Source organism: Alternaria arbusti (genome assembly GCF_024043155.1).
Source record: "Alternaria arbusti strain BMP 1465 chromosome Unknown scaffold_20, whole genome shotgun sequence".
Taxonomy (NCBI): domain Eukaryota; kingdom Fungi; phylum Ascomycota; class Dothideomycetes; order Pleosporales; family Pleosporaceae; genus Alternaria; species Alternaria arbusti.
The window spans coordinates 447,953-475,620 of record NW_026249960.1 but is presented as its reverse complement, the minus strand read 5'-3'; the positions used below and the strand labels follow the sequence as shown (position 1 = coordinate 475,620).

At 54.0% G+C, this 27,668-nt stretch overlaps 13 protein-coding genes across 13 annotated transcripts; 7 read left to right on the top strand and 6 right to left on the bottom strand.

The window, feature by feature from the left end:
* Nucleotides 1–31: 31 nt before the first annotated feature.
* On the top strand, nt 32–1,175 carry J4E86_010218 (uncharacterized protein; the record flags this gene model as incomplete). The annotated part of the gene is made up of 2 exons (XM_051450717.1): nt 32–150; nt 200–1,175. 2 exons carry the CDS (start codon nt 32–34, stop codon nt 1,173–1,175), a joined length of 1,095 nt encoding a protein of 364 aa, XP_051298232.1.
* A 1,451-nt stretch (nt 1,176–2,626) lies between these two features.
* J4E86_010217 (uncharacterized protein) lies at nt 2,627–3,069 on the bottom strand (the record flags this gene model as incomplete). Its single annotated transcript, XM_051450716.1, has 3 exons — nt 2,627–2,790; nt 2,839–2,976; nt 3,060–3,069. 3 exons carry the CDS (start codon nt 3,067–3,069, stop codon nt 2,627–2,629), a joined length of 312 nt encoding a protein of 103 aa, XP_051298231.1.
* A 527-nt stretch (nt 3,070–3,596) lies between these two features.
* HHT1 (histone H3.1) lies at nt 3,597–4,067 on the top strand (the record flags this gene model as incomplete). Its single annotated transcript, XM_051450715.1, has 2 exons — nt 3,597–3,655; nt 3,716–4,067. The coding sequence occupies 2 exons, from the start codon at nt 3,597–3,599 to the stop codon at nt 4,065–4,067; spliced, it is 411 nt and encodes a 136-aa protein (XP_051298230.1).
* Nucleotides 4,068–4,568: 501 nt separating this feature from the next.
* Nucleotides 4,569–5,246, top strand: J4E86_010215 (uncharacterized protein; the record flags this gene model as incomplete). The annotated part of the gene is made up of 2 exons (XM_051450714.1): nt 4,569–4,734; nt 4,789–5,246. The coding sequence occupies 2 exons, from the start codon at nt 4,569–4,571 to the stop codon at nt 5,244–5,246; spliced, it is 624 nt and encodes a 207-aa protein (XP_051298229.1).
* A 251-nt stretch (nt 5,247–5,497) lies between these two features.
* On the top strand, nt 5,498–7,333 carry J4E86_010214 (uncharacterized protein; the record flags this gene model as incomplete). The annotated part of the gene is made up of 2 exons (XM_051450713.1): nt 5,498–6,029; nt 6,090–7,333. 2 exons carry the CDS (start codon nt 5,498–5,500, stop codon nt 7,331–7,333), a joined length of 1,776 nt encoding a protein of 591 aa, XP_051298228.1.
* A 914-nt stretch (nt 7,334–8,247) lies between these two features.
* Nucleotides 8,248–9,702, bottom strand: J4E86_010213 (uncharacterized protein; the record flags this gene model as incomplete). The annotated part of the gene is made up of 1 exon (XM_051450712.1): nt 8,248–9,702. The coding sequence occupies one exon, from the start codon at nt 9,700–9,702 to the stop codon at nt 8,248–8,250; it is 1,455 nt and encodes a 484-aa protein (XP_051298227.1).
* Nucleotides 9,703–11,481: 1,779 nt separating this feature from the next.
* RAS1_2 (Ras GTPase) lies at nt 11,482–12,277 on the bottom strand (the record flags this gene model as incomplete). The annotated part of the gene is made up of 2 exons (XM_051450711.1): nt 11,482–12,144; nt 12,200–12,277. 2 exons carry the CDS (start codon nt 12,275–12,277, stop codon nt 11,482–11,484), a joined length of 741 nt encoding a protein of 246 aa, XP_051298226.1.
* A 2,372-nt stretch (nt 12,278–14,649) lies between these two features.
* Nucleotides 14,650–16,801, bottom strand: J4E86_010211 (uncharacterized protein; the record flags this gene model as incomplete). Its single annotated transcript, XM_051450710.1, has 2 exons — nt 14,650–15,095; nt 15,148–16,801. 2 exons carry the CDS (start codon nt 16,799–16,801, stop codon nt 14,650–14,652), a joined length of 2,100 nt encoding a protein of 699 aa, XP_051298225.1.
* An 820-nt stretch (nt 16,802–17,621) lies between these two features.
* J4E86_010210 (uncharacterized protein) lies at nt 17,622–18,488 on the top strand (the record flags this gene model as incomplete). Its single annotated transcript, XM_051450709.1, has 2 exons — nt 17,622–18,150; nt 18,175–18,488. 2 exons carry the CDS (start codon nt 17,622–17,624, stop codon nt 18,486–18,488), a joined length of 843 nt encoding a protein of 280 aa, XP_051298224.1.
* Nucleotides 18,489–18,823: 335 nt separating this feature from the next.
* On the bottom strand, nt 18,824–21,039 carry ATM1 (Iron-sulfur clusters transporter atm1, mitochondrial; the record flags this gene model as incomplete). The annotated part of the gene is made up of 3 exons (XM_051450708.1): nt 18,824–19,117; nt 19,185–20,497; nt 20,553–21,039. The coding sequence occupies 3 exons, from the start codon at nt 21,037–21,039 to the stop codon at nt 18,824–18,826; spliced, it is 2,094 nt and encodes a 697-aa protein (XP_051298223.1).
* A 248-nt stretch (nt 21,040–21,287) lies between these two features.
* On the top strand, nt 21,288–22,600 carry J4E86_010208 (uncharacterized protein; the record flags this gene model as incomplete). Its single annotated transcript, XM_051450707.1, has 4 exons — nt 21,288–21,465; nt 21,519–21,999; nt 22,049–22,265; nt 22,316–22,600. 4 exons carry the CDS (start codon nt 21,288–21,290, stop codon nt 22,598–22,600), a joined length of 1,161 nt encoding a protein of 386 aa, XP_051298222.1.
* A 778-nt stretch (nt 22,601–23,378) lies between these two features.
* J4E86_010207 (uncharacterized protein) lies at nt 23,379–25,040 on the top strand (the record flags this gene model as incomplete). Its single annotated transcript, XM_051450706.1, has 2 exons — nt 23,379–24,581; nt 24,744–25,040. 2 exons carry the CDS (start codon nt 23,379–23,381, stop codon nt 25,038–25,040), a joined length of 1,500 nt encoding a protein of 499 aa, XP_051298221.1.
* A 14-nt stretch (nt 25,041–25,054) lies between these two features.
* J4E86_010206 (uncharacterized protein) lies at nt 25,055–26,348 on the bottom strand (the record flags this gene model as incomplete). The annotated part of the gene is made up of 5 exons (XM_051450705.1): nt 25,055–25,172; nt 25,225–25,281; nt 25,328–25,763; nt 25,820–26,194; nt 26,258–26,348. 5 exons carry the CDS (start codon nt 26,346–26,348, stop codon nt 25,055–25,057), a joined length of 1,077 nt encoding a protein of 358 aa, XP_051298220.1.
* Nucleotides 26,349–27,668: the final 1,320 nt, after the last annotated feature.

Here is a 27,668-nt window from a genome sequence, read left to right as displayed (position 1 = left end):
CCCCGGTATACTGTGACATTGTGACGGCAGTATGTTCAACCTTCTAATTGCAGCAACTCTCGCTGCGGTGGGCGCGTCCCAGTACTCCATGCCCAACGCGACCAATTCGACTACATTCATGAACCCGATCGTGGACGCTGGAGCAGACCCGTAAGTCAGTCTTCCAAATTATGACACCATCCGTCTGAACATCATCTAGCTGGATGTTCCGTCACGAGGACTACTACTGCATGACCTACACCAACAACGTCAACATCACCCTCTGGCGCAGCAAGTCCCTGACCTCCTGGGACGCCGCAGAGTCCAAGACCATCTTCGTCCCCGAGCCCGACCAGGCCTACTCCACCGATCTCTGGGCGCCCGAGATCCACCAAATCGACGGAAGCTGGTGGGTAATCTTCACCGCAGACCCCAACTTCGACTCCCCACCACCCGAGGTGGAGATGTGGTGCGAGTACAACTGCCCCGCCGTCAACCACCGCATGTTCACCGTCGTCGGCGAAGGCGAAGACCCCTGGACCGCCGAGTACCGCTATCATAGCGAACTCGAGACATACGATCAATTCGCCATCGACGGAACTTACTTCCAGCACGCCGACCAACTGTACCACATTTACTCTTGCTGGTACCACAAGTACGACGGCTGGCCAGCCAACCTCTGCATAACCAAGATGTCAGACCCTTCCACCACCGTCTCCCCCTTCTCCGAACGCCAAATCATTTCCGTCCCGGAGTACGCCTGGGAAAAGACCCCCTTCGGCCGCTCCATCAACGACCGCCTTTCCTCCAACGAAGGCCCCCAACAACTCACCAACCCCACCACCGGCCAAAACTTCCTCATCTACAGCGCCGCCCGCTCAGACAACCGCAACTACTGTCTCGGTCAGCTCGAGCTCGTTGGCGACGACCCGATGAACCCTAGCGACTGGCGCAAGCATCCTTACCCCGTTTTCTACCAGAACCCTAGCGAGAAGGCGTACGGTGTTGGTCATGCGTCTTTTACGACGTCGCCTGATGGATCCGAGGACTGGATCGTTTACCATGGTATGCAGGATCCGACGAATGGGTGGAGTGCGAGGTCGATTCGCGCGCAGAGGTTTGGCTGGAATGAGGATGGGAGTCCGGACTTTCCTAAGCCGGGGTACGGGCCGTATCAGGTTCCTAGTGGGCAGTAGAGAGGTGATTGATGTGGTGTCTGGGTTTGCGGGATGAGGGCGGGGCTGTGGAGCTTCTCTTGCTCTGCGGTTGGTTTACTTGCATCTTCTGGACGGCGGCGACCGGCTGTGTTGGTAGGCTCGTGAGGGGATTCTTGCCTGTCGTGTCTCTTGTATATAGGACTTTGATAGCATCTCGATACCTGGATCTCTCTGGACATATATTGCCACCTTAATGATTACGATCATGATGAACTTGACCGGCCATCGTTGCGACTCTATGTCTTGTGTGGTACCCTGCGTCATGTAGATGAATCGAATATCCAATATTGAGGATTGTAGCGATTTCAGCGTGTTCCGTGTCCCTTATGTGACGTGGTGGCATACTGTGGACCTGCGTGCCTTTCGTACACGTTCGGCGCGGCTTCCACCGACCATGTCTGCCATCCGGAAGTATTGCGCAATCCGCCACATTGCTCGGAAAGATGCGAAAACTAGATATCCTGTACTTTGTGGAGCCTTATAACATATCATGATGCTCCTATACAGTTTTATGACATCCGAATTTGTGCTAATGTTCTGATCTTTGTGAATGTGGAGAATATCGCAATCAGTGTTTTTGGCATTTAGAACTCAACACGTAACATCTTTAAAAAATTACAACATAACCACATATTGCTCAAATCGCCCCAAACTCTACAGATCAAGTAAGACAACTCATAAAAGCATATCACGCGATTTTAAGATTGATTGAGCATCATTGTGGAAGTCTACGGATTGGAGGTCTGCGGAAGCGTCTTTCCGTAGCAGTCAAACTACGCGTATATTCACAACCATACGACGCGCTTTAGATGCATAACGCGACATGGAAGCAAAAATGCAGTCACGCGTACATCAAGAATACAAGATTTCGAATATTTATTATTCACATATAGCCCTTCGCGTTGTTCGGCCGTTGGTTGCAGAAAGAGGTGACGTCATACGTCCAACAGCCAAACTTCACAGCCGTCTTCACGCAGGTGGCAGTAAGCGCAAGCTATGAGTCATGCTACGACCGGTCAAACGGCACAGTCAATGAGTCACGAAACATCCTGTTCATTGTGCAGGCGAACGAGATGAAAGTCGGTCTGGCAAACTGTACATGACACTAGTTCACATGCACACTAGCAGAACAAAAGGCGGAACAGCACACCGCGGAAGTGGAGTAAATCAGCAATGACCACCGCGTTCACCAAAAGTTCGCAGACGCGTCGCACATCACAGCAGAAGACAAGTTGATGAAGTTATTATGGTATCATTCCATGCAAATCAGAACCCGACTGATATAACCGTGAACTCCGAGCCTTCTTATACTATACAAGGCCATGACCATCCCACCAAGCACCGAAGAGGCGACCGTAGGCTGCTGAAGAAGCCAGCCGGACAAAAGTCGTAACATTGAAAACCGTAAGAGCGAGAAGAAGACGGCGCGCTTAACCACCGAAACCGTACAGAGTGCGGCCTTGACGCTTAAGAGCGTAGACAACGTCGAGGGAGGTGACAGTCTTGCGCTTGGCGTGCTCGGTGTATGTGACGGCGTCACGGATGACACCCTCGAGGAAGGTCTTGAGAACACCACGGGTCTCCTCGTAGATCACTGGGGTGGGTTAGCGAGGTTGTGAGGGAGGTAGTGGAAGAGACATACTGGCTGAGATACGCTTGACACCGCCACGACGTGCGAGACGACGGATAGCGGGCTTGGTGATACCCTGGATGTTGTCGCGGAGAATCTTGCGGTGGCGCTTGGCACCACCCTTTCCGAGACCCTTGCCACCTTTGCCGCCTGGGAGACGCGTTAGTAAAGTGTTGATGGTGAAGGACGACGCGTTGAGCGCGCCGAAGTGTGGAGGAGGTGGGAGTACTCACGACCAGTCATGATGATAGATGTGGGAGTTGTTGTGTTGGGGAGAAGTGTTATTGGTTTGTAGAGTGAGAGTGTGGTAGTAGTGGATTGGATGCTTTGGTGATGATGGGAATTAGTTGGGGCGGCGGGCGTCGTGTTTATGAGGCAGCGGGGCGCGTCGTCTTGCGCGCCGGATCACAACGCCAGCCACGCCAGATCAAAGCCGCGCACGGGCGCGCTTTCCAGATCAACGCCCGTGCCCCTTCCCAATCGGGGCGCGCAGCAAGCGAGCCAATGACGAATCGGCCCCGCGGTGTGGACTTACGAAGTTTGAAGTTGCAGCGCGCGCAGTTAGCATGGCTTTGGTGTTCCTGGTGCGCGCTGTAATGGAGCGCAACAAAGATTGATTTTCCAGGCAGCCGCCCGCCCCCCATTTACCATATAAGCTGCACCCGCCCACCCTCCTCCATCTCTCATCCACTCAACTCCACTCACCATCACAACAACCATCTCCACCATCAAACACAACTACATTTCCATCCTCAACAACCAACAACAAGATGGCCCGCACCAAGCAGACCGCCCGCAAGTCTACAGGCGGTAAAGCCCCTCGCAAGCAGTAAGTCTTACTCCAACCTCACCTTCGCATCGCATCACAGCATACTAACAACTATTCAAGGCTCGCCTCCAAGGCAGCTCGCAAGAGTGCGCCAAGCACAGGTGGTGTCAAGAAGCCTCACCGCTACAAGCCCGGTACCGTCGCTCTCCGTGAGATCCGTCGCTACCAGAAGTCGACTGAGCTCCTCATCCGCAAGCTGCCCTTCCAGCGTCTTGTTCGTGAGATCGCTCAGGACTTCAAGTCCGATCTCCGCTTCCAGTCCTCCGCCATCGGTGCTCTTCAGGAGTCCGTCGAGGCTTACCTTGTCTCGCTCTTCGAGGACACCAACCTCTGCGCCATCCACGCCAAGCGTGTCACCATCCAGAGCAAGGACATCCAGCTCGCCCGCCGCCTCCGTGGTGAGCGCGGTTAAGCTTCTCACCTTCGATATATCGACACGACTATGACAAGTTCTTCGGGTCGGTGATGGATTGGGTCTTTGGGTCGGATATTTAGGCGTTTGGGTTCATGGTTCACGGTCTTCAACTCGGTTTATGAGTGCACACGAGCGGTGCTGAGCATGTAGTATATCCAGGTTAATCAGTGATGGTCACTGGCGATATTCCACGAAATCAACAGATTTCTACTTCATTCTATCTCCATCTATGATTGTGATGTTTGCCTTTACTTTCAGTGTATCGCCAAATCTTCTTTCATCCGCTCTTTGGTGTTCATGCCACTGCGCTACATCGACTGGTCGCGAATAGTCGTGATGCGGCACTCACCCCGCAACATGACGCCCATCGCAGCTACTAACTCGACCAACACGACGCAGCACCTCGGCGAACGGTACACTAACAACTGAGACTACTACGATGTCTTCCCGTAAAGGCCGCGCGATTGCGCATCTTCATCCAGCACATGCCTCTTCACGATGACCTGGCAAACCGAATTCTGGTCATGGATGTCGCCACCCACAGTGCAGACCGCTGAAGTCCCAGCCGTCGGCCAAAAGGCGCCCTCCACGTCCAAACTCACCATACCAGCACAAGATGGCAAGCCAACGATCATCACCTTCCTCCGACACTGCGGATGTCCTTGTACGTACACTATTCAAAAACCATGACGATGCAATCTCACCAACACCACCACAGTCGCAGAAAAAACCTTCCTAAACATGCGCGCCCTCGCGCCCGCTCACCCAGACATCCATTGCATAGCCGTTTCGCACAGCGACCGAGCGGCTACGGACCGCTGGCTTGCATCGTTGCCTGAACCGGAGAAGAACACGCAACCTAACCTCACTATTGTGGTAGACGCAGAACGCGAAGCATATGCCGCGTGGGGCTTAGGCACGTCCAGTCTGTGGCATGTGCTAGGTAGTATACCTGGTACGAGCAAGTTGAGCAAAGAGGGCATTAGTGTGAGGCCGACGGAGAGTGGGAGTCGGTGGCAGACGGCGGGCAATTTTGGGGTTGATGCAGAGGGGATTGTGAGGTGGGCGAGGGTTGATGAGAGGGCGGACGATGTGCCGGATTTCAAGGAGGGGCTGGATAAGGTGATGGGGGGCAAGTTCGAGACGGGGGGTTTTGCTGAGGCTATGCAGGGTTGATGGGGTGTGTGGTTGTTATGATCTGTGTGTGTAGATTGTATGTGATGCTTGTAGTTGGTGTCACGGCTATGCGGTTGTCGCGTTTTGCGTTGTGAAGACGCGGATTATGTGGCGCATGTGAGGTACGAGATAACTGTGAAGCACAACGCGTTCTTGGATCCTTCTCGCGACTGTGTGAAGAGTGCACGCTCTATGATTATGATAACACACCCGTCTCCTTCTCGTAACACATATTTCTAAATTTCTTGACTATGGTGATCAAAGACAACCCCTCGATTGGCCCGCCCGCCGATGACCTCACGATAACACGCGAAAACGCGCCAACAGTCGAAGCGCGTCAAAGTGTCGCCACGCACACAACAGACCCGCCGCGGCCAGATCATGGCATCATGGCTGCACCGTCCACACGGCTGACGACTCGCGCGAGCGAGTATGGCTCAGATATCGACATCCAGTCCATCGCGACGCTGAGCGACTACGGCTCGGACATTGACATTGACGACGACACCATACTCGCCGACGCCTTTGACACGATAACAGACGCTGCGCAAACCCAGAAGAGTGCAGTTATCCCCAGCATAGAATTCGAAGAGGGCGAACTCGAAGACGAAGAGCAGGATGTGGACGGCTTCGTGCAGATCCATAGACCCACGGTCCTGCGCGTTGCAAAGGGCAAGGCCAGTGTCGACGCGGATGCACAGAGGGATATACAGAGCTCGCCCATGCGAGAGCGCAAGGCGCTGGAAGTCGAGTACGACGAACGATCGCGACGGGCGTGGAGTGGTGCGTTGATCCAGACTCGCAGCAGTGGCATTGGCATGACTGACGACTAACAGCGCTTAGTTCCTCACGAACAACCAGCCTCTCCCCCGAAACCCTCGCAATTCCGCTCTGATCGCAGCATATCACAATCTACGCGCGCAGCTTCTACCACACAGGCCGTACAGGCTGCCGAAACCGATAACCGGCCGCCCATCGAGCGTTTCCGAACGAAGCCCAAGAAGTGTCTTTCGGTAACTGATCTCGTCTCACCAGCATGGTGCGAACTGCAGTACTTTTACACGTTGAGCAAGTTTGGGCGCAAACCACGAACGCAGGCGATGAAAACTGGTAACAAGATCCACCAAACGCTGGAAGACCAGGTTCACACAACAGTGCCAGTGCAGGTAGAAAGTAAAGAAGACCGATTCGGCCTACGCATGTGGAATGCTATATCCGGCCTGCGGTGTCTCCGCGAGACTGGCATTACGCGTGAACTAGAAGTCTGGGGCGTGCTCGAAGGCCAAGTCATAAACGGCGTAATCGATGAAATCTCATACGAATGCCCGGATACCGAATTCGAAGAGGAACTCGAGCGAACCCGAGCCGAGAAAAACGGCGGCATCGTCCCCTTACCACCAGGCCAACTCAGCATCACAGACGCCTTTGCAAAAGCCAGTAAACCGCCCTCCTCCAACCCATTAGTCTCCACACCGCCCTCCGACCGCCAAATCTACATCGCAGACGTAAAAACCAGATCCGCAAAGTCTCTCCCGACCGGCGCGTCTCTCCGCCCTACCTGGATGCAACTAATGCTCTACCACAAACTCCTCGAATCCCTCTCCCTCAACACCGTCGACGCCGAAACCGTCTTCGCGCGCTACTCCCTCGACCCCCTCACCCCGTTCACCCCGCTCTTCCTTTCCGAAATCAGCAACATCGGCCCCGAAAACGGCGTCGCCTCCTACCCCAACCTACTCGCCCTGTGGTCCTTGCTCGTCACCGAAATGCAAGCCACATTCCCTCCTTCCAGCCTCTCGCCCATTCTCCGCGCGGAGTTTAGGTATGCGAAGACGGGGGATGTGTTGGGCAGCCGGCTTACGGTGTATGAAGCGAATGTTGTTGATGGGTATGTGGAGAGCGAGATGGATTGGTGGAAGGGGAGGAGGGAGGCCAAGGGCGTGGAGATTGAAGAGGCGTTTAAGTGTCGGATTTGTGATTTTAGTGAGGAGTGTAGTTGGCGGAAGACGAAGGTTGAGGAGGCGGTGGAGAAGAGTCGGTTGAGGAGGGAGGCGGAGGCGCAGGAGAGGGGGAAGAGTGCTGTTTAGGGGGTGGGTGGAGAGAGATGTTATTGCTGCTGGTGTGAGATATGGTCATTGTTCGTTTTCGTGCTGATGTACCACCTCAGTTTTGGAAGAAACTGAAAAAAGTGCTTCGTAGACTACATTATCATTATCAACCCGGAATTCAGCAAAATCTCAACGCAACGTAGGCTTTGAAGTTGTCTTCACTTCTATCCTCTGTGGGCGGAATGTTCATTCTTTACGTTAAACAAGGTGCTACAATCATCTTATTGTATGCCGCTGTTGATCAATATGCACGAACGCGCTACTTCACATATCTTCTATCTCTTTTTACACTTTCTTCTGTCATTACACAAGCTCCATCTCGATAGTTTTATACTTGGATATCATAGCTGCCCACTATTGTCAACTCGCAGAGGGTGTGGCAGAGGTAGAAGTCTCACCAGTTGAACTCTCTATGAGAGCTGACCCGTGACGCAAATCGCCAAAGGACGTTTCGTGTCGACATGAATTTTGCTAGTCTTCCAATCGAAAGAGTATGGCACCGCAAATGTGCCAACGGCATCTTGTCACGGAAGTGTCTCCCGCGTTTATTTATATGTGGCTGGACGAATACAATGGTGTATGTTGGCTGGCTTTATCACTAATAACATTATTCGAGCGCCGAAATCTATGGCGGTAATGCAACTTTCAACGATAGAACGCTATCGTATGCCACAGGCACCCCGAAGGTTTATCGGTGTACAAGCGTGACTCCATCAAGAGCGTCTGAGTATCCTAGTGCCAAAGGTAGATTAGCGAGTGTACCCAAGACCACCAAGATCTACGTTAGATAGCGATTAACGAATAAGCTGAGCTGTTAGTAATCTTTCCGCCTCAACTCAACCCGAAAACACCATCATGTTGTTCGCATCCTAATCAAGCATCCCAGAACATTATCAACCAATACACCTAGCCACCCTCTCCCACTCCCCATCCCGCCTTAGACATTCTAAATCCTGCTCTCGCAAACACATCGCAACAGCCACACTCCCATCCCTACTCTTCGGCATCAAATACATCAGTCCCTCTACAGGCACAAAGCCCGGTCTGCGGACAGCAACCGCAGGACCCAGCCCAAGTCCAAAGTCCCACTCATAAGCCGGTACTTTGGTCCACGAGCTAAGCGCAATATCCACGCTCATATCGAGGGTAGCTGTCGGACTAGTTTTCGCTGCATTGGCTGGTGATTGGGCGAGGAACGTGGCGAGAGAGCGTGTTCGCCGTGCGAGGTCTGAGGTTTTGGGGTCGATGGATTGGCGCATGGTGGCGGCGATGTGGCCGGGAGGAGTGGAGAGGAGGGTGGATAGTGTGTAGGTGGTGTATGTCATGTTTTGGAGTATGCCGGGGTAGTCGGGGTGGATGTTTAGGTAGCGTCTGGCATCCACAGCTCGTGCGAAGGTCGTTGATATGTTAGGGGGTAGGCGTGTTTGTCTTGCGCGTAGAACGGAGAGGAAGATGAAAGCGGAGAGGGCGTCGTCGGTTGATATGAAGCTGGTGGAGTCTTGGGGAAGTGTGGTTGTTGCGAGGTGCTTTAGTGACTTTAAGGACGATGCTGAGAAGTCGAAGTACATCCAGCTGCAGTTGACAGGTGCTCCAGTAACCGTTGACTCGGCGGTATCTAGCTCTTTGACAACCGTGGGAGCTGGAGGAAAAAGCTGGTTCTGCAGTTCCATTCCAGGGTCCCAGCCCTCATCCTCAATAAGCGGTACAACACCCGTTCTTACCATATTACCTACCTTGAGCTCCTCTTCAGTGAACTCCTCACCTCGACATGCCTTGGACAACCAGCCTATCACAGCCGCCTGTCCCATCATATCGCACACATTATGTTGCAAATTAACACAAAGCACCATACCACCACGGATATAACTGATCTGCACAAGCATCACCGGAGCAGGTCGATCATCCTTCCCAGACGCTTCTCTCGGATCAAACCCCAAAGCAGCGAGCGTAGGACACGGCGCCCAAACACGCTCACCCAACATCTTCATCGGGAAACCCGCATCTATGATCTGCGACGCGCTGGGTATCTCCGCATCGGAAGTATAATCTCGTACGATTAATTGCGGTACCGGTTCGTACGGCCGGATCCTGTAAAGGGGCGCGGCCTTGGATTCGGAATCGGAGTGATGAGAATTTGCGTGGACGTTGACGACCTGACCAGCAACCCACGGGAAAGTCTTTGCTAGCTCTGCCAATCCGGTGGTGATGATCGCAGTGATACCGTCCCGTGACGCTGGTACCAGCCCCTCCGACAGCGGAAAGAACAAGGCAAGTTGGGTATAAAGCTTGAACAGAGCGGGCTGGGCACCCATCAGGTCGATATCCATATCCAAATCCGGAAGCGTCATGTTCGGCAACTAGGATACGTGCGGTGATCCTTTGAACAACATGTCAGTTCCAACGATGGCGTGATGGGATTTGAATGGCAACTGTATAGTAGTGACATTCTGGGCTTACGCGTATGGTGGTGCTGGTGATGAGGTGCCGTTTTCTGGACCCCGCAGTGGTTGACTGACTGAACTGACAGGTACGAAGCGTCCCGCCTTCTGAAACTGCAAACGCGTCAAGGCCTGACGCAGAATTGACCGCAGTTCCTCCTGCTCGTCTCTTGCGTGAGGTCTGGACTCGCTGATGGTGTGCAAGATAGATGGGATTATCCTAAGCAGCGTTGGTAGCGGTTTACTTTGTACACAAGAACAAGTGCACAAACGGCGTAAACTCATCATGACTCATTCTGATGCTGTGAGACGTTGCTCAAAGTATCGTGAGATGAATCAAGATCAGCTTTGAAGGGCCGCCGTAGCGATGGTATCTTGTGAACTCCATCCCACAAAGCACAACATCCACCTCTCGAACGTATATGCATCAAAGGGCCGCCTGGTTATCGTCGCAACAGCCAGCCAGTGCACATGGGTGAGGTCCCATCGCTAGCCTTGCCGTCTCGGGGGACTTGCAGGGCACTTTGATGACCCGCAGTATGCAATGCTGCCCAACTTGACAGGAGAATGCCAGAAACGCCCCTCTCCTTTTCCCACCAACACGTCGAGGGAAGAAGAGGTCAGAAAAAGGACTGCCAACAATAGACTCTGCCCGCATGCAGGCAAATTCACGGTGGCGAAAATTTCTCTTCGTTCGTTCGCAGCCATATGCACGGCGCCTGGGTGTACCTGGAGCTACCAGCTGCACTCGCCGCCTGTACGTGCTAGGATATCGCCAACGTTGGCCCGCTGCCGCAACGCACGCACGCACGAAACAGCAGGGGAGGCAAGGGATTGTCTCCTCCCCTCCCTCGTTACTGCACGAGCAAAAGTCTCCGTTTGCCGCTCTCGTCTCCAGCTGCATTGTGCTTTGATTCATTTGTCGATGGAGGAAGTAGAGCGATTGGCTGGTTTGCCATTTAATTCAAATACAAAATCCCCGCTTGTCGCTCGCGTGGGAAGGGCTGGCTCTCGGGGTTCCACATGTCCTCAGTGCCGGAGTCGGGTCGGTTGCTTTGTGGGGAAGACGTACCGGAACATCGGAGACACACTATCCGGGACGAAAAGATGAAGATCACACATGTGAAGAATCAAGGCAGGAGGAGGAGGAGGAGTAGTTATGTACCAAAAAACATAGACGTTTAATTCGAAAGGTATCTCGGGGGGCGTTATAGAAGAATGTGTGACCCAAACTGAACCCATGACTTTTCCGTCCTTATTCCAGGTTTTGAGATTTCCAAAATGCCATGCGCTGCTGACAATAAACACATGCTACCACAGTACCCGTCTTCCAGATTGTCGACATGTTGTTGCCTTCTTTTCGCAACCCGCCAGCCCTAGCCCACTTAATCAATTCAGCCGTACAGTGTCATGCAAGATCTCAGTTGCTGCGCAGATCTCGGTCGTTAAGGAAATAAGAATAGGCTAATGTTCGTAGTACTCCAGATACTCCATGGGTCTCATGCAAAACCAAAGTGAGACCATCGATGCAAACGCCGCTCATATGCCGACGCCTTGTTGAGTGCTTTCTATCAGTGATGTGTGGCACGACAGTGGGAGGTGTCGTAGCCCGTTATGGTGCAGTAAATCCAAATATGTATGTCGGAAGGCGTATCGGTCGCTGGACCGAGTGGATGTCGAGCCGGGAGCTCATAGAATGACGCACTTCGGTTTCTCTTTGCCGCGCTTGTTGCCGCCCGTCATGCCGGCACCCCGTGTGCGACGGTCGCCGGCTCCTCTTGTGCGGTCCTTCTCGTGCAGGCCGGTACGTACGCGGGCTTCTTTCCTGTCTGTGGGGTTGCGTCCGCTGCCTTGTCGTTGCCGTCGGAGCTGTCTAACGACGTCGAAGAAGGCCTTTTCAACGTTGACGCAGTTTTTGGCGGATGCCTCGACAAAGTCGCAGCCGAGTTCTTTTGCGAGAGCTTGACCCTCTTGGGTCGAGACTTCACGCTCCGTGACACGGTCGCATTTGTTTCCGACGAGCATCACAGGGGCCTGGCCGAACATGGGAGCTGATGCGCTGATGGGCGAGCCGGGGTAGGTCGGTGAGCCAGCCATGGCCGTCTCTTTGACGCGCTGTATTTGGCTGTGGAATCGCTGTATGCGGGCGAAGGAGGAGCGTGATGAGATGCTGTAGACGAGTACGAAGCCCTCGCCGTCGCGTATCCATTGGTCCCGCAGGGCGATGTATTCTTCTTGGCCAGCCGTGTCGAGGACTTCGAGCATGCAGGACTGGCCGTCAATTTGCACCTGCTTGCGGTACGAGTCTTCAATGGTGGGGTCGTACGTCTCAACGAAGTGGTTCAAGCACAACTAGCCGCGGTCAGCCAATGTCAAGGGAATGGAGGAAACAGGAGGGCAGGGCTACCTGTATGGTCAGGGCGGTCTTTCCCACACCACCGTCGCCCAGCACCACCAGCTTGTACAGCGTCATTTTCCCCGCCATGGTGTCGGTAGGAGAGCAGAGTCGGCCTCGTCAATTCAATGCAGGCAGCGAGTCAAGGGCGGATGGGGCACAGATAAAGGACGGGGCGTGGTGCAAGCAGCTCGCCACGTCGTCGCAGTGTCGTCTCGTGTACAGCAGCGGGATTGCAGCTGACCAGCGGGCTCAGCGGGTTCAGCCTAGGTTGGGAGCTGCGAGAGATCCAGAGGGGCGGGACGAAGGGGGCGGCGCGGCCAGAATGAGCGTCTCGATGTCGTGGTCCCAAACGGCGGTCCACACTCGCACGGCAGCACAGGGGCGCGTGTCGACGGGGAGCTGCAGGCGCTTCAGAATGGATCGGCTTGGGTGAGCACAATGGTTGCACGCAGACGTCGAGGCGGAAGCGAGGCCTGTGCAGCTGGGCCGACGCAGAAGGGGCGGCAGACGCGAGCGGGGAGCAGATGCGCGTTGGAGCAAGTCGAGTTGCGAGGTGGTCCGGTGGTGGTCGAGGGGATGGGAGAAAGTTGGGCGAGGCGTCTTGACGTGGTCAGGGTTCTCTGGGAGTGGCTCGTGTCCCCACGTGAAGATGTGGATTTGGAAGCGGGCGATGGACAAAGCGATCAGGGCTTCTAGGGTGCAAGCGTCCGAGTCCGGGGCATCACCTATCAGCAGCAGCGTCTACTATCGGGGCTCCGTTGCATGAGCGCGGGCGACGTGGGATGGGCAGGCAGCACGGAGGACGGGGGCAACGATAGCGGCGTGATGGATGAGGGAGGTCAAAAAGAAACGCGATTAGTCGACATGGGCCTCCGGGGTTTTTACGCTTCTGCGTCGAGTTGGCACCTTGGGCCTTGGGCGACGGCGCTGCAGCACTGGGGGCTGCCAAACGTCAATCCGCCTAGTCCTATCCAAGCCATCCAGACGAGAAACAGCCCAGGGCCTGCAGCCAGAAGCACTCAGGACCGCCTCGCCGACCCGGCCCCGTGGCTGGCTGCTGCGTGCCCATATAAGCCGACGACGCCGTGCCGCCCCAGGTCGTGGAAGCCTGGTCTCACTGTGTGCGCCCGTCACGTCCCAAGGTGGTGCCGTCACGACCAAACGGCCAGAAGAGCTGCCGTCGTCTCAGTGCGCAAGCGCAGGCGGCAGGCCCTAGGACATGCTAGGGCTGCAAACGGGGGCCCCCTTGGGGGTGCCATTGGGGAGAGAGGCACTACACATGCACCCTCGACTCTGTAGGAACAAGAAAGCCGCCGAGCGGCCTGCCCACCAGCACGCTGACTTCCGGCTCCAGCCACACAAGGAGGTCGGAGTCAGTTGGCCCACGGCCGCCCTTGGTGAGCGCGTCCTTGGTGAAGACTTCCGACTCCAACATGTGAATGGTGCTTCGACATTGCAGGACAGGTCGGCCACTTTTGCGCCAGGGTTTCAGTCGTCGTCCGGCGTGGGCTGCGAGGCATGGTGCTTCGGGGAACTGGACCCCAAGCCGCGACAGCGTGTAGCCGATAGTCGCTTGGCCCACTGTTGCGCTCCTGATATTCTGCCGAGCCGACGGGATCACTGCACCAACAGACGTCGTCGCCGGCACGCCTCTGGCCATGAATGCGGGCGGCGGCCTGCTATCTCATGTCAGACGCCTGGCTGCGACGACTTCTGCCGGTAAGAAAGCTTGTGCAAAGCTGCAGACGACGCGGCGCGAGGCATAGCCTGACCAGACGCCCGACTAGCCAGTGCCAGCGCGACTGTGACGAGGCTCCGAGGTCACTGACTAGATGAGCGACCCAGGGAATGCCTTGATATGTGCGCTGATGAAGTGTCAAGCTCCCAGGTGGGCGGGAACATGGTAGCTCAGCACGAGCGTCATGTAGGTCAGCCCGGAGCCCAGTCCAGCGCCTGGGCCATGGCTCGCAGCAACGTGCAAGCACGTGTTTAGGTGGGGCCACCAACATGCGCTGTGACGGAGCCGGATCCCTTTTTGCCCTGCTTGAGTTGGACCTCGAGTACGTGTTGGTGATGGTGACGCGGCGTTGAGCGCTGGGGCGTTGACAATGATTTCTAACGATTCTAACGATTCCTGGGGACGGCCCGCTGCGACTCCGTTGATTCATCCGGCGGCGAGGCTGCGAATACGAGCTGCCGTTGGATCGTACAACGAACGTCATTACAAACGCTCTATATAACGAACTGATAAGATAATGCAGCAAGGTTGGCATATACGCGACAAGCGAAGTGAGCGGCAATTGAGGAAGGCACTGAACATGGAAGGAAGGCACGGGGGGAATCTTGGCCACCAAACATAGGCAGGCACGATGGGAGAATCTTGACCAAACAAAAGGCACGATGGAAGACCACATATACCCTTGAAGCCCTACATATTATCACCACCCATCCCATTACATCTACAACTTCGCCCGCGCCTCCGTAGCCTTGTGCAAATCCTTGCCCTTAACCATGAAGTACTCCCGCACCTTCTCCCGCGCAACATTGACAGCCTCGCGGTCCTCAATCGTGCTCGGAACGCTAACCTCCTTGTCAAACTCCCCATGCGTCGCGTTCTCCAGTAGCTCGCGCAGCACTCTCCTCAACGTCTTGCCGCTCCTCGTCTTCGGGATCATGCCCTTGCCCTGGATGATGCCTCCGAGGCTGGCAATCGCACCAATCTGTTCGCGTACTAGGCGTTGGACTTCGGCGAGGAGCTTGTCGTCTGCTACGGCGGAGTCGGAATGGTTGTTTGTGGATAGTGTGATGAAGGCGAATGGGAGGTGGCCTTTCAATGCGTCGGGGATGCCGACTACGGCTGCTTCGGCGATGGAAGGATGGGTCGTGATGGCTTGCTCGATGGCGCCTGGATATTGTCAGCTCGAGCTCGCCATCAATTACATGAGTAGAGCACTTACCGGTACTGAAGCGGTGGGCCGCAACGTTAATCACATCATCCGCCCGTGCCATGATTGAAATGTAGCCCTCCTCGTCAATCATGCCAGCATCGCCAGTGTCAATCCACTTCCCATCAAATCTCTTCATGTAGCCTTTGTAGAAGCGCTCTTCGTCCTCCCACAACGTAGTGAAGGCAGTTGGAGCAAGCGGTATCGCCATGACAATGTTGCCCATCTCGCCTCTCTTCACCTCTTTACCCGAGTCATCCACAACGCGAACATCGAACCCAGGCATCGCCTTTCCAGCCGAGCCAGGCTTGACAGGAAGCGGCGCGGGTCGTTCTTGAGAAGAGAAGTCCAGTCCGGCAGAGGCGCTGAGTGCGATTCCAGAGATGGGTGAGCCTGATTCGGAAGACCACCAGTTGTCTACAACCATTGCACCAGGAGCGCAGTGCTTCGCGAGTAGCTTTTGGTACATTTGTATGATGCTCGGTTCGCTCCTCTCTCCTGCCAGGAACAGGGCCCTGAGCGTCTTTAGTGCACCCTTTCGTCCTCTCGCCTCGAAGAATTCGTTATCGCCGTCATCCCTGCGAATTGCTCGTAAAGCTGTGGGAGCGGTGAACATGGTCGTCACCTTGTACTCTTCAATGACGCGCCAGAAAGTGCTCGCATCGGGGGTTCCAACGGGTTTGCCCTCGAACAGAACCGTAGTGGCGCCAGCCAGCAGCGGAGCGTAGACGATGTAAGAGTGTCCAACGACCCAGCCGATGTCACTCGCTGTGAACATGACATCGCCGGGGCCATGGACTCCGAACAGGTACTTGATGCTGAAATTCAACCCAACGGCATGACCACCTGCTGAGCGGACAACGCCCTTTGGAAGCCCGGTTGTACCCGACGTGTAGATGATGTACAGTCCATCACCGCTCTTAACAGGCACAGCATCGGCCTTCAACCCCCTGTTCTTCGCGCTTTTGACTAGTCGTTGCCAGTTCCTTTGACCCTCCTCTTTGACTATGGGATCCCATCGAAGCTGATCTCTCTGCCAGACAATGGTCTTGGATGGCTTGAAGCTACTCTTGTGGACTGCTCCTTCGATCATCGACTTGTACTCAGTGGGTTTCTTCGCTCCTTCAATGCCGCAAGAGGCCGTCATGATTGCGACAGGGCGACTTGCCTCAATCCGCTGTGCCAGCGCTGCGGGCGAGAAACCACCAAACACAACCGCGTGTATGGCTCCCAGCCGGGCAATAGCCAACATAGCAAAGAGCGCAGCTGGTATCATCGGCATGTAAATCAACACGACATCGCCTTTCTTGACTCCCTCTTCTCTCAAAACACCCGCCAATGTCTCAACTTCTTGTAGCAACTGCTGGTATGTGTACTGCTCTTTCTGCCCGGTTACCGGACTATCCCAGCAAATAGCTACTTTATCGCCATTGCCGTTTTCCACATGGCGGTCCACACAATTGTAAGTCGTCGAGATCTCGCCATCGGCAAACCACTCCCAATGCTCATGTGAGACATTGCTCTTCTTCAGGTGTTTGACGCTCCTCTGGAACGCCTTGGATGGCTTCTTGTGCCAGTGCAGGTTGTTCGCCTGACGCTGCCAGAACTCCTCGGGGTTGTCGATGGAGGTCGCATAGACCTTGTCTTGGATATGTTCTTGAGGCATATTGTCCGTCCGTTTCTCAGATGTGAATTGGTTTCGTGAAGCAGAGAATGCAAGTAGTCTGCTAGGTCTAACAATGAAGCTAACGCGGGCAATGGGGCTATGAGCCGAGCAAGAAGTAAGCGATATGCCGGACCTGAGGATAGTGAATGCGGTCAAGCACGAGTAGCTCTTCCGGGAAAGCATATGGGCGTCATGAGCACTGATGTTTTAGAACGTTGCCGATCGGTCCAAGGGGACCGACGACGCTGACCTCGGAAGGAGCTGGCTCGGCCTACCCCAAGTTCCCCCGCAAAGCGCTAGTGTGGGGTGCTAACACGGTTGGGGATGACGTCTGCTTGGCAGGCTTCTAGAGGAGCTTTGTGCATGTTGTCAGCTCGATCTAGAACTACTTTATGTTGAATTGTGTTCTTTTGTGTAAAGCGCTTAAGATGCAGGAGATGGTAGTCTTCTAGGCGGACGGTGTTGGGACGGAAGTGGCTGGTGAGCTAGCACTGGAGAGATCAGAGCTATGACGTCTACTCCACGCGACTGCCACATGGGACGTTCGCGCCTCATGGCTATCAGAGTGTCGTGATATGAGTATTGTATTACGAATACGACATTCTGTATGATTTTTGTCGCGCCCGTAAGATCTAACCCACGCACATTTCCGGAAAACCATCTATTTCCAGGAAATCCCACCGGTGACGTACATACATAAACAACACCACCACCACCACCACCACCACCAACTACACCATCAGCCAAAATAAACTTTCCACCTCGCCAACACACCACACCACCACCATCAACCACCGCAAAGCCAATCAAACAACGCACCATGTCTCTCACCCCACCGCCCAAAGCCCTCCTCTTCGACATCTTCGGCACCTGCGTAAACTGGCGCTCCACCGTCACAACCGCGCTATCACAATGCGCCCACACATCACTAAACTCCGCCACCGCATCCCTAGCCTCACGCCTGCGCCTCCGCGCCTCAGAAATGAGCGACGAACACTGGGGCCAATTTGCACAACAATGGCGAAACAGCTACAAGGCTTTTACAAAACAACTCGCAGCCGACCCATCGATACCATGGGTATCTGTCGACGACCACCATCTAAGTGCACTCAAGAAACTCATTACGGAGTGGGAATTAGAGGGTCTATGGGACGAGGAAGAGATCCGCGCGTTGAGTCTAATATGGCATCAGTTAGACCCCTGGGATGATTCAGTCGCTGGTATGGCGTTATTGAATCAAGGCGGTTTTCACACATGTATGCTGTCGAACGGGAACTTGAGTCTGCTCTCCGATCTACGTGCGTACAGTCGGATACCGTTCACGCACATTTTCTCCGCCGAGATGTTCGGTACGTATAAACCCAGTCCGAAAGTTTACCTGGGCGCGGCGGAGAAATTGGGGCTTAGACCGCAGGAATGTGCGATGGTGGCTGCGCATTTGAATGACCTCAAGGCGGCGAAGGGGTGTGGGTTGAGGACTGTGTATGTGAAGAGGGCGCAGGAGGAGGATTGGAATGACGAGGTGGTTGAGGAGGCGAGGAGGGAGGGGTGGGTTGATGTGTGGATTGATATGAAAGAGGGGAGTAAGGGGTTCGTTACTGTAGCGGAGAAGTTGGGTGTTAAGGTAGATACGGAAGGGATTATGGAGGCTAAGAGAGTGGTGTCGCTTCCTACGAAAATGGGTTGAAGGGACGGTGGATGATGTATCGGGGTATCCGGTGTGGAACTTTGGAGACCATTACAGTGTTGACATGTTACCATCGCTCTTCACCCAGGCTTTGGACGGCTATGGCTTCTCCAAGTCATTACTCTGATTGTCCGCTTCACCCTTTCCGTACTGCGGATACCTCGGCCTACCTTGTGGTCTATTTCCTGTTACTTGAACGCCCAATTGAGTCTTCAAATCCGCCTTATGAACAGCACCTTCGACGCACGCGAAGACTCGAAGAAACCCGTGTATTTACAACCACCATTCACAAAACCCTGACTATCCTACACTACCCCAAATCTCCCAACCGCTATCTAATTCCTCTTGCCCCCATCTTTCTCTCCACCTTCCCCTTCCTCCTCATCCTTTTCCACAAACATAGTCTCCTGCGCACTCCAAAGCTCACTATACAAACCATCGCGATCAATAAGATACTGATGCGTTCCACTCTCCGCCACATTACCCTCTCTCAACACGATGATAACATCAGAGTCGTAAATCGTGCGGAGACGATGGGCGACGAAAACGGACGTGCGGCGCTTCTCTTTGACGAGCGAGTTGATGTGTGAGAGGAGGGCTTGCTCGGTGTGCGTGTCGAGGGCGGATGTCTGTGTGTGGGATGTTATGTTAGTCATTGGTGAAAGAGGGAAGTGGTAGGGAGGGATAAGGACGTACAGCTTCATCGAAGAACAAGAACGGCGGGTCCTTGAGGACGAGTCTCGCAATGGCTAGTCTTTGCTTCTCACCACCTGAAATCATCATTCCGCGCTCACCAACCATGGTTTCGTATCCATCGGGGAAACGGCTGATACTCTCGTCGATACGCGCTTTCTTTGCCGCCTCGATGACTTGTTCCTGTGTCGCTTCTAGGTTGCCGTAGTGGATGTTGTGTTGGATAGTGTTGTTGAAGAGCGGGGTGTCTTGTGGCACGACACCAATAGCCCTCCTCAAGCTATCTAACGTAACATCGCGAATATCTTGGCCATCAATCAGAATACGCCCCTCCTGTGCGTCGTAGTAACGGAAAAGAAGTCTTAGGATGGTCGACTTTCCGCAACCGCTAGGCCCAACAATGGCGACTTTCTTGCCCGCAGGAATGGTGAGATTGAGGTTCTTGATGATGGGTCGGTCGGGTCGGTAGCCAAAGGATACGTTTTCGAATTTGATTTCTCCCGTTTTGAGGGCGAGGGGCTTGGCGTCGGGCTTGTCTTTGACGGCTACGTTGACCTTTTGGAGGTTGAACAGTGTTTCCATGTCTAGGAGACTTTGGCGGAGTTCGCGGTACATGGAGCCGAGGAAGTTGAGGGGCACGGAGAGCTGGAAGACGAGCTGGTTGACCATGACGAGGTCGCCGACGGTGAGTTGACCGGTGGCCACGCCGTTAGCTGCGAGGTACATCATGGCGGTAAGGGCGGAGGAGAAGATGATGTTTTGACCGGAGTTGAGGAAGGCGAGGGAGGTGGCGACCTTGATGGAAGCTTTCTCGTAGTCTTTCAGAGCCTTGTCGTAGCGGCCGACTTCGTACTTTTCGTTGTTGAAGTACTTCACTGCCTCGTAGTTGATCATGGAGTCGACGGCGACCGTCGCGGCCTTGTTGTCTGCGGCGTTGGCCTGCTTCCTGAACTTGGTGCGCCAGGAGGTGGTCATGATGGTGAAGACAGAGTACGCGGTCATGGTTGTGCCTGTGATGAGAGCGAATTGCCAGCCATATTGGTACGTCAGAATGCCACATACTAGAGAGATCTCTAATGCTGTAGGGAAGATATGGAAGACCATGGCAGTCAATAAGAAGCTGATACCCTTGGTACCGCGATCAATGGCGCGCGTCAAGCCTCCTGTTTGCCTCGATAGATGGAAACTCAGGTCCAGCCTTAGCAAATGATCATAGACACTGCAAGCGACCTTACGAATAGCCTTCTGGGCGACACTGGCAAAGACGGCATTGCGCAGTTCCTGGGAAACAGTGGCGCCAATACGAGTCATTCCGTCTGAAGGGAGTCTCAGCCAGGGTGGACATGGGATGCATTGTTGGGTCTAGCTTACATGCGATGATCATAGAGCCTGCCACTGTGGTCGCTGTGCCGCCAACAGCCGCAAAGTCTATGTTCATGGCGTCTACAATGCTCTTGAAGTAGAAGGGGACTTGGACGTTCAGCAGCTTTGCGCCTACCAGCAAGCCCAGACTGATGCCGACCCTGAAGCGCGTGCCCATGTTGTCCTTTGGCCACAGATATGCCGACATCTCTTTCATAATGGCCCAGTCAGCCTTGCGCTGCTCCTTGTTGGTCAGGACCTGCTCTTGCAGCAATGGATCCGTCTTTGCGACTTTGGCCGCGGCGGGGTCGGCGGCAGGTTTGGTGGCTTCGATGGCAGGCTTAGAGCCGGGCTTGGGCCGCTGACCGTGCGCATCCTTTCTGTGTAGCGGAGAGCAGGTGAATACGCGAATGCCGTGGTGGAGAGGATGCGGGCGCAAACTGGACGATCGAAGACCCGGCCGACTGGCGGCGCGGGCGAGTGGTTGGATTAACATGGCGATGTCACATGTTAGGTCTCTGCACCGCTATCACAGGAGAGAGAAGCTGTGGAGAGCTTCAATGGCGGAGAGGACAAGATGGCAAGAGTGTTTGCTCGTGAGTACCTAGACAGCCGCATGCATCCCACGTTGTCTAGCGCGTTTTGGGCGGCAGGGCTGAAGCGAGGCGTTCTTGCATCATCGCTGCTCCGAGCTTGACCAGAACATCTTCGCCGCCCGTCACGCGCCAATTGCCCGGCACAGCCATGTTACGACCGGCTGCCTCGCCCTGGAGGAACTCCTCGCGCACATCCGCCGCTGCCATACGGCGGACGCCCTTGGCAGCGCGATGCATCAACATATCAGCCACCAGCTCGTCAAATGAGCCCGCGCTGCAGCAGGCAGTCAGTGTTGAGGGCACCGCGACGCCCATGCACACACCAGGTAAGAAGTCGATATAATCAAATAAACCACAAAAAGACTAAAGAAATTGTCAGACGCCCGATTCGAAGTCATTGGCACCCCATTCTCCCTCCTCTCCGTCTCCCTCTCCGCCTCACAGACGCTCTACACCCGCCGCGGCACACTCGTCGGCCTCAGCGGAAAGTCGGAAAACACGCTATCAACCCTCTCCTTCCTCGAGCCCCTCCAGAGGGCCCCCGTCGGCATCCCCTTCCTCTACCAGAAAGTGTCTTCGACGAGCCCCGTCACAGCTCTCGTCTCCACAAAGGCACCCATATCGAGTATCGTCTCGGTCAACATGGACGGAAGGGATGATTGGATTGTTAGCCAACGAAATGCATTGCTCGCCTGGACTGGCCACACTCTCAAGTTGAAGCCGCAGTACAATGTAAAGTTGGGGCTGGCACACTGGGGAAACACATATATTACTGGCAGGGGATTACTTGCGCTTGCAGGAAGCGGGCAAATATACCAGGTCCAGGTCAAGGCTGGCGAAAGCTATGTCGCGCATCCTAGGTATGTTGAGACAATACATACGCCGAAGTTTATACTAACAGCATTTTAGCAACGTCGTAGCGTACACAGCCTCCAACACCCCGCCAATTCCTTTCAGATTCAAGTCGTCGAACCTCCGCTTCCAAGTGCCAGACCTTGGCTTCGGCTCAATGGTCCAGAACACCAAGTTCTTCCGAACTATGAGCAAGACAGGCACATGGCGGGCTCTGGCAACCACATACTACACTCTCAAGACATGGTTGCGGAGAACAGTCTGGGGCGACAGAGTAAGCTACAGGCCTAAGAAAAGACTTGTCACAAATGCTAATTCACATAGTTATTCCTCCGTTTCGAAGGCCCAACCACCATGCTCATCCAGTCTCGCGCTTCCCGAATCAGCGATGTCCTTACTTTAAGAAACGTTGACGAGATTGCGGACAGCCCACCAGGCGCCGTTGAAGACGCCGCCACGCGCAAGATCAAAGAGGAGATCAAGTCAATAGGAGAAGGCACAAAAGCACCGATACCCAACACAGACGCATCGGGCACAATACGGTATGCCACCGTGAAAGATGGCAAGGCTGAGTTTGAGAAGCCGAAGGTGGAGGACGTGAAGGTATAGAGCATCTGTACTGTATGTATATTTATGACGTGGACCCATACAGAAGACACCTACGCGTGATCTGGAGCGTTCATACCTAAAGTTGGTAAAAGATGCATATATCCAACTTTTTTGCTTGATAAGTTAGGTGCAATGTTTATAAGTGTGGGAGGAACTATTACTTGTGGTAAAGGGCCACTGCTTAGGTGCTGATGAAGCATACTGCATAGTGCGAATATCATGACGCCCTACCTACATGGAAAGTAATATGTTGGAATTAGCTTTGGAGATAATTGCGCATCATCGTGAAGTGCCTTCTATCTCAGTTCTTAGTTAGAACACAGCCTTCACTTGTATCAGTCATGGAACTGTCCAGAGAGATGGCGCGCAAATGTGACATCTGAAGCTAACTGGGCTAGCGCGGACAAGCTTCGGCTCCAGCTGGGGCAGCGACGTATCCATTGCTCATGGACGCGAGCCACATTCAACTTCATCTCTTACCACCTTGGGTTTGCCAAAAATGCACGACTACACGCGACATCGTAACGGGCGACGCGTGATGCCCCCGCTGACCATCGAAGTGGCGGGGTGTTTGCCTCCGCGGATGTCCTGTATGACTGGACAGGATTGGCTGCACGCGACGCCACGCGAAGCATGCCTGTCTGCTAACATCTATCACAATTGAGACAGACGCAGAGACGAGTCGAGCGAGCCCACATAAGCATACGAAGAACTGCCTTGTTGACGCCCATTAGCACCCAAAATTGACATCTCTGGTCGCCTCCCGCCGATCGACGAAATGCAGACTCAGCAAGACCGAACCTCGCAGGATCATTCGCTCAACGATGACGTGCTGAGCACAACAGATATCGAAATCAAGGCAGCCATTTCCGCGCCGGAAACAGCTATTCCGTACACGGTACTCACAAAAGCTGAGCGGCGCATGATCACATGGTTGATCGGGTGCAGCATGTTCTTTTCTCCTTTTACAGCCAACATATATTTCCCATGCCTTGAGGAACTTCAACACGCTGTGGGCGTCAGTACCAGACTGATCAATCTTACCATCACGACATACCTCATCATTCAAGCAATTGCGCCAGCCTTCTGTGGAGACTTGGCTGACCACCTCGGACGACGACCTGTGTACCTCATCACTTTCGCTATATACGTCTGCGCCAATCTTGGCCTCGCGCTTCACCAGAACTATGCTACTCTCATGGTCCTCCGTGGTCTCCAGAGCTTCGGCTGCTCCGCAACAATAGCCATCGGGTACGGAGTCATTGCCGACGTGGCGACGCCAGCCACCCGAGGAAGCATGTTAGGACCTGCCATGGTCGCGACAAACCTCGGTCCAAGCATCGGTCCTCTAGTTGGCGGTGTAATGGCATCAAGGACTGGCTATCGATGGGTGTTCTGGTTGTTAGTCATTGTTGGAGCCACCTTTTTGGTAATTCTAGGCATTGTCTTCCCTGAGACTGGGCGCAACGTTGTGGGAAACGGCAGCATTGCGGCACCCAAATGGAACAGACCTTTTTTGCAGTCAAGCCGACAGCGACAGCTGGTAGCACCCGACGAACAACGAGATTGGAAGAAGAGAAGTCTCATACCCAACCCCTTCAAAGCTCTGCTGGTCTGTTTTCACCGAGACACCGCTGCGGTTCTTTCGATCAGTGCTGTCTACTACGCCGCTTACTACTGCATCCAAGCCTCTATCCCGGCCATCTTCACGGAGGTTCACGGTCTCGATGAGCTTCAAGTCGGGCTATGCTACTTTTCGATCGGGACGGGGGTCATCCTCGGCGGTTACGTCAACGGCAAGCTGATGGACTACAACTACCGTCTGACGGCGAAAGCGAACAACATTATCGTTGACAAGGTCGTTGGCGACGATCTAGCCAAATTCCCTATCGAGAAAGCGCGCTCGAGGTTATGGTGGTTCCTAATCCCTACATCTACTGCAGTCATTGCGGGGTATGGATGGGTTTTGCGCAAAGAAATTGTAAGCCGTGTACACTGCCTACATTTCCGAGAAACTGACGAGCTTACAGCATATTAGCGTTCCATTGATATTCCTATTTCTGCATGGATTTCTTGCTACATGCATCTGTCAGGTCAGTGTTGCCACACTGTATGACTGGTAGCAGTATTGACAAGTTTCCAGACGCACAACACTCTGATCGTGGACATATCCCCGCAGAACACAAGCACTGCCGCTGCAGCAGGTAACATTACTCGGTGCGCCTTATCAGCAGCAGCAGTCGCCGCCATGCAGCCTCTGCTAGATGTCATGGGCAAGGGCTGGTTCTTCACGGCATTGGCTGCAGCCTCCGGCATATTGAGCGTCATCGCAACAATGTTTATTCGATTAAGAGGTATGACATGGCGCAATCAACGGCAAGCACGTGAGCGAGGCACATCATGCACGCAAGAGACAGCGCACCAAACTATGGAAAAGTGAGATGACGACCCCTTCTACGCATCATCGGCGAACTTTCCGGAATCGCGCTTACGCTCTGCCTCGTTCGCGGTAACATAACCTTCATACCCGTCCGGGTATTTCGCGACCAGGCGCCGCATCGACTCAATCGCTCTTTGTTCGGTCAGTCAACGCTCAGTATCTCAGCGTGGCTGGCATGACTTACAATTGTCGAGTAATTTTCGTCTGCTTCCAGCAACATGAAACCTGGAGATCATTTCGACTGACTCGTTAGCATCTGCAACTGCAAGATTACGGACCATCCTTACAGCGCGTAGAGGGCGTTTCTATCGTCGTGGTCTTCCGCTGGCTTTGAGACAGGTACAAGCTTATGGTATGCGCGCAAATGAGTCCGATTGAACTGGTAGCGTGTCGCACGCCACGGGTTTGCTTCGTATTCATTGTGCCCATAGAAGCTTCCAGCGTCGTACAGAATCGGCTCATCCGTTTCGTTGTCTATGCCGACATTACCGTGCCACAAGTCAGCGTGCAGCAATACTGGTTCGATCTTGTTGCCTCCGGTCTCAAGCGGCCGAAGGAGTCGAGGGACTACTTTCTTCAGAGTATCTGAGGATAGCGCATCCATTTCTGGGTCTGCGCCTTGGATCTCTCGCTCCAAATTGATTATGGAAGTCAGACTGCGAGTGAAGTATTCTTCCCAGGTGTCACACCATTCGTTGTGGTTGGGAGTGTTCCCTTGGTACGCTGTATCGCAGGTCAGCGCTTTTACTCTGGATGCGATCCGCCTCGGAAATACGCACTGGTAACGTGGAATCCGAACTTTCCAGTTGGCGACTTTTTCTGGTGTATCTTCGCTAATACAGCGACAAATTCATCGACGTCAGGCAGCTCGTCGTTCATGTCGCAGAATGCTTGAATATAGAAGAATCTCTCTGGATCTGAAGCGAACGACCCGTAGCCCAACGGACGCGGCACGTTTTGAGGAGCCATTTCGTACAAAGCGACCGTGGACTCATACTCAGCTCTGACCATGCCTTTTGCATTCGCGTCTCGATATTCCTTCAGGAAGAAGGAAGTTGGATTCCCATCGACTATCGTATCGATTTTAGTCGACACGGACCAATGTGTAGCCCCATGTGTGCAGACCCATTCTATCTCTGCGCCTTCTGGAAGGACTGAAAATTTGGTCAGTACAGTATCACGATGAGGGGTTACGCTGGTTGGCGGATGGAATTTACCCGCAGCGACGTTAGCATCAAGGTCTTTCCCTTCATACTTGTCCTCATCCTTCAGGACAGCCTGTGTGAAATCGTCGTCTTCCCACGCCATATTGTTGACAGAACTTTGGAGCTACGATAACGCATGCTAGGACAGGCGGTCCAGTTCATATACTGGCCGTCGCGCTGCAACTGCGGGGTTCGCTGTGCCTCCAAGGCTGAACATTTCATCAGGATTTGGAATGCATGACTGCATCTGACGGGTGAGTGCATTTATCGGAGGCCAATCATTTGGCGCCATCGCGGGCGGTACACCCGATGGAGTGCGTCTTGCCACTGCCGCAATCACTGGAGTACGCGACGTGCCGCTCGCACGTGTCCACGAATGTTCAGCCTTCGCGCTTCATCTTCCCACAGTAAGCGCTCACTTCACAACTCCTGCGCGTGGAATATGGAAGATGGCGGACTATGTATGATGTCTAAGTACCTTCGCTGTTGTTAGTAAAGACTGACTCGCTTATAGGCTACCCCGCAAGACGGCCCCCAAACGAATGACAGGCGTCGCTCGAGTACAGCCTTGTCACGACTCACCAACAGGAACAGCTATTCTGTTCGAAGATCCTTTAGTCTGTTGACGCGCACGAAATCTCCCGATGGTACGACGTTACCAGCCAACTCATTCGGTCCTTACGGACTTACTCTTCTCCACGAGCCGCAGGAGCCGCTCATCGATCTGATATTCGTTCACGGCCTGCGTGGTGGGTCTGTGAAGACTTGGACCAAGAACGAAGACGACGATAACTTCTGGCCACAAGCATGGCTACCACAAGAACCAGATCTGCAACATGTGCGCATTCATACCTTCGGCTACAACAGCGACTGGGGCGAGCGCAAAGAGAGCATGTTGAGCGTCCACGATTTCGGGAAAGACCTTTTAGGGGAGATGTCTACCAATCCATATCTGAGGACACAGGAGGACCTACCTATAATACTCATCGGACATAGTATGGGTGGCTTAGGTAAACAGAGCCTTCGATGAGCCGATCTGGCCACTTGTGAGCACCCAGCTGATTTAATCCACTTATAGTGATCAAGAAGACCTACATACTTGCCCGAAGGGATGCCGCGACTCAGGCGCTTGCTGCTCGCGTCCAATGCCTCATCTTCCTCGCGACACCACATCGAGGTGCTGGACTAGCATCGGTGCTTAGTAACATGCTCCGAGCCGCTGGTATGTTCAACACAAAGCCGTTCCTTGCCGACCTTGAGAAAAACTCTCTCGGGCTTGACATCATCAACGATGATTTCAGGCATTACGCGGACGAAGTCCGTCTCCTCTCTTTCTACGAGACCCTCAAACTCAACCTTGGGGTTCAGTCCTCATTGATCGTCGAGAAAGACTCTGCTTCTATCGGTCTCAAGCATGAACGCA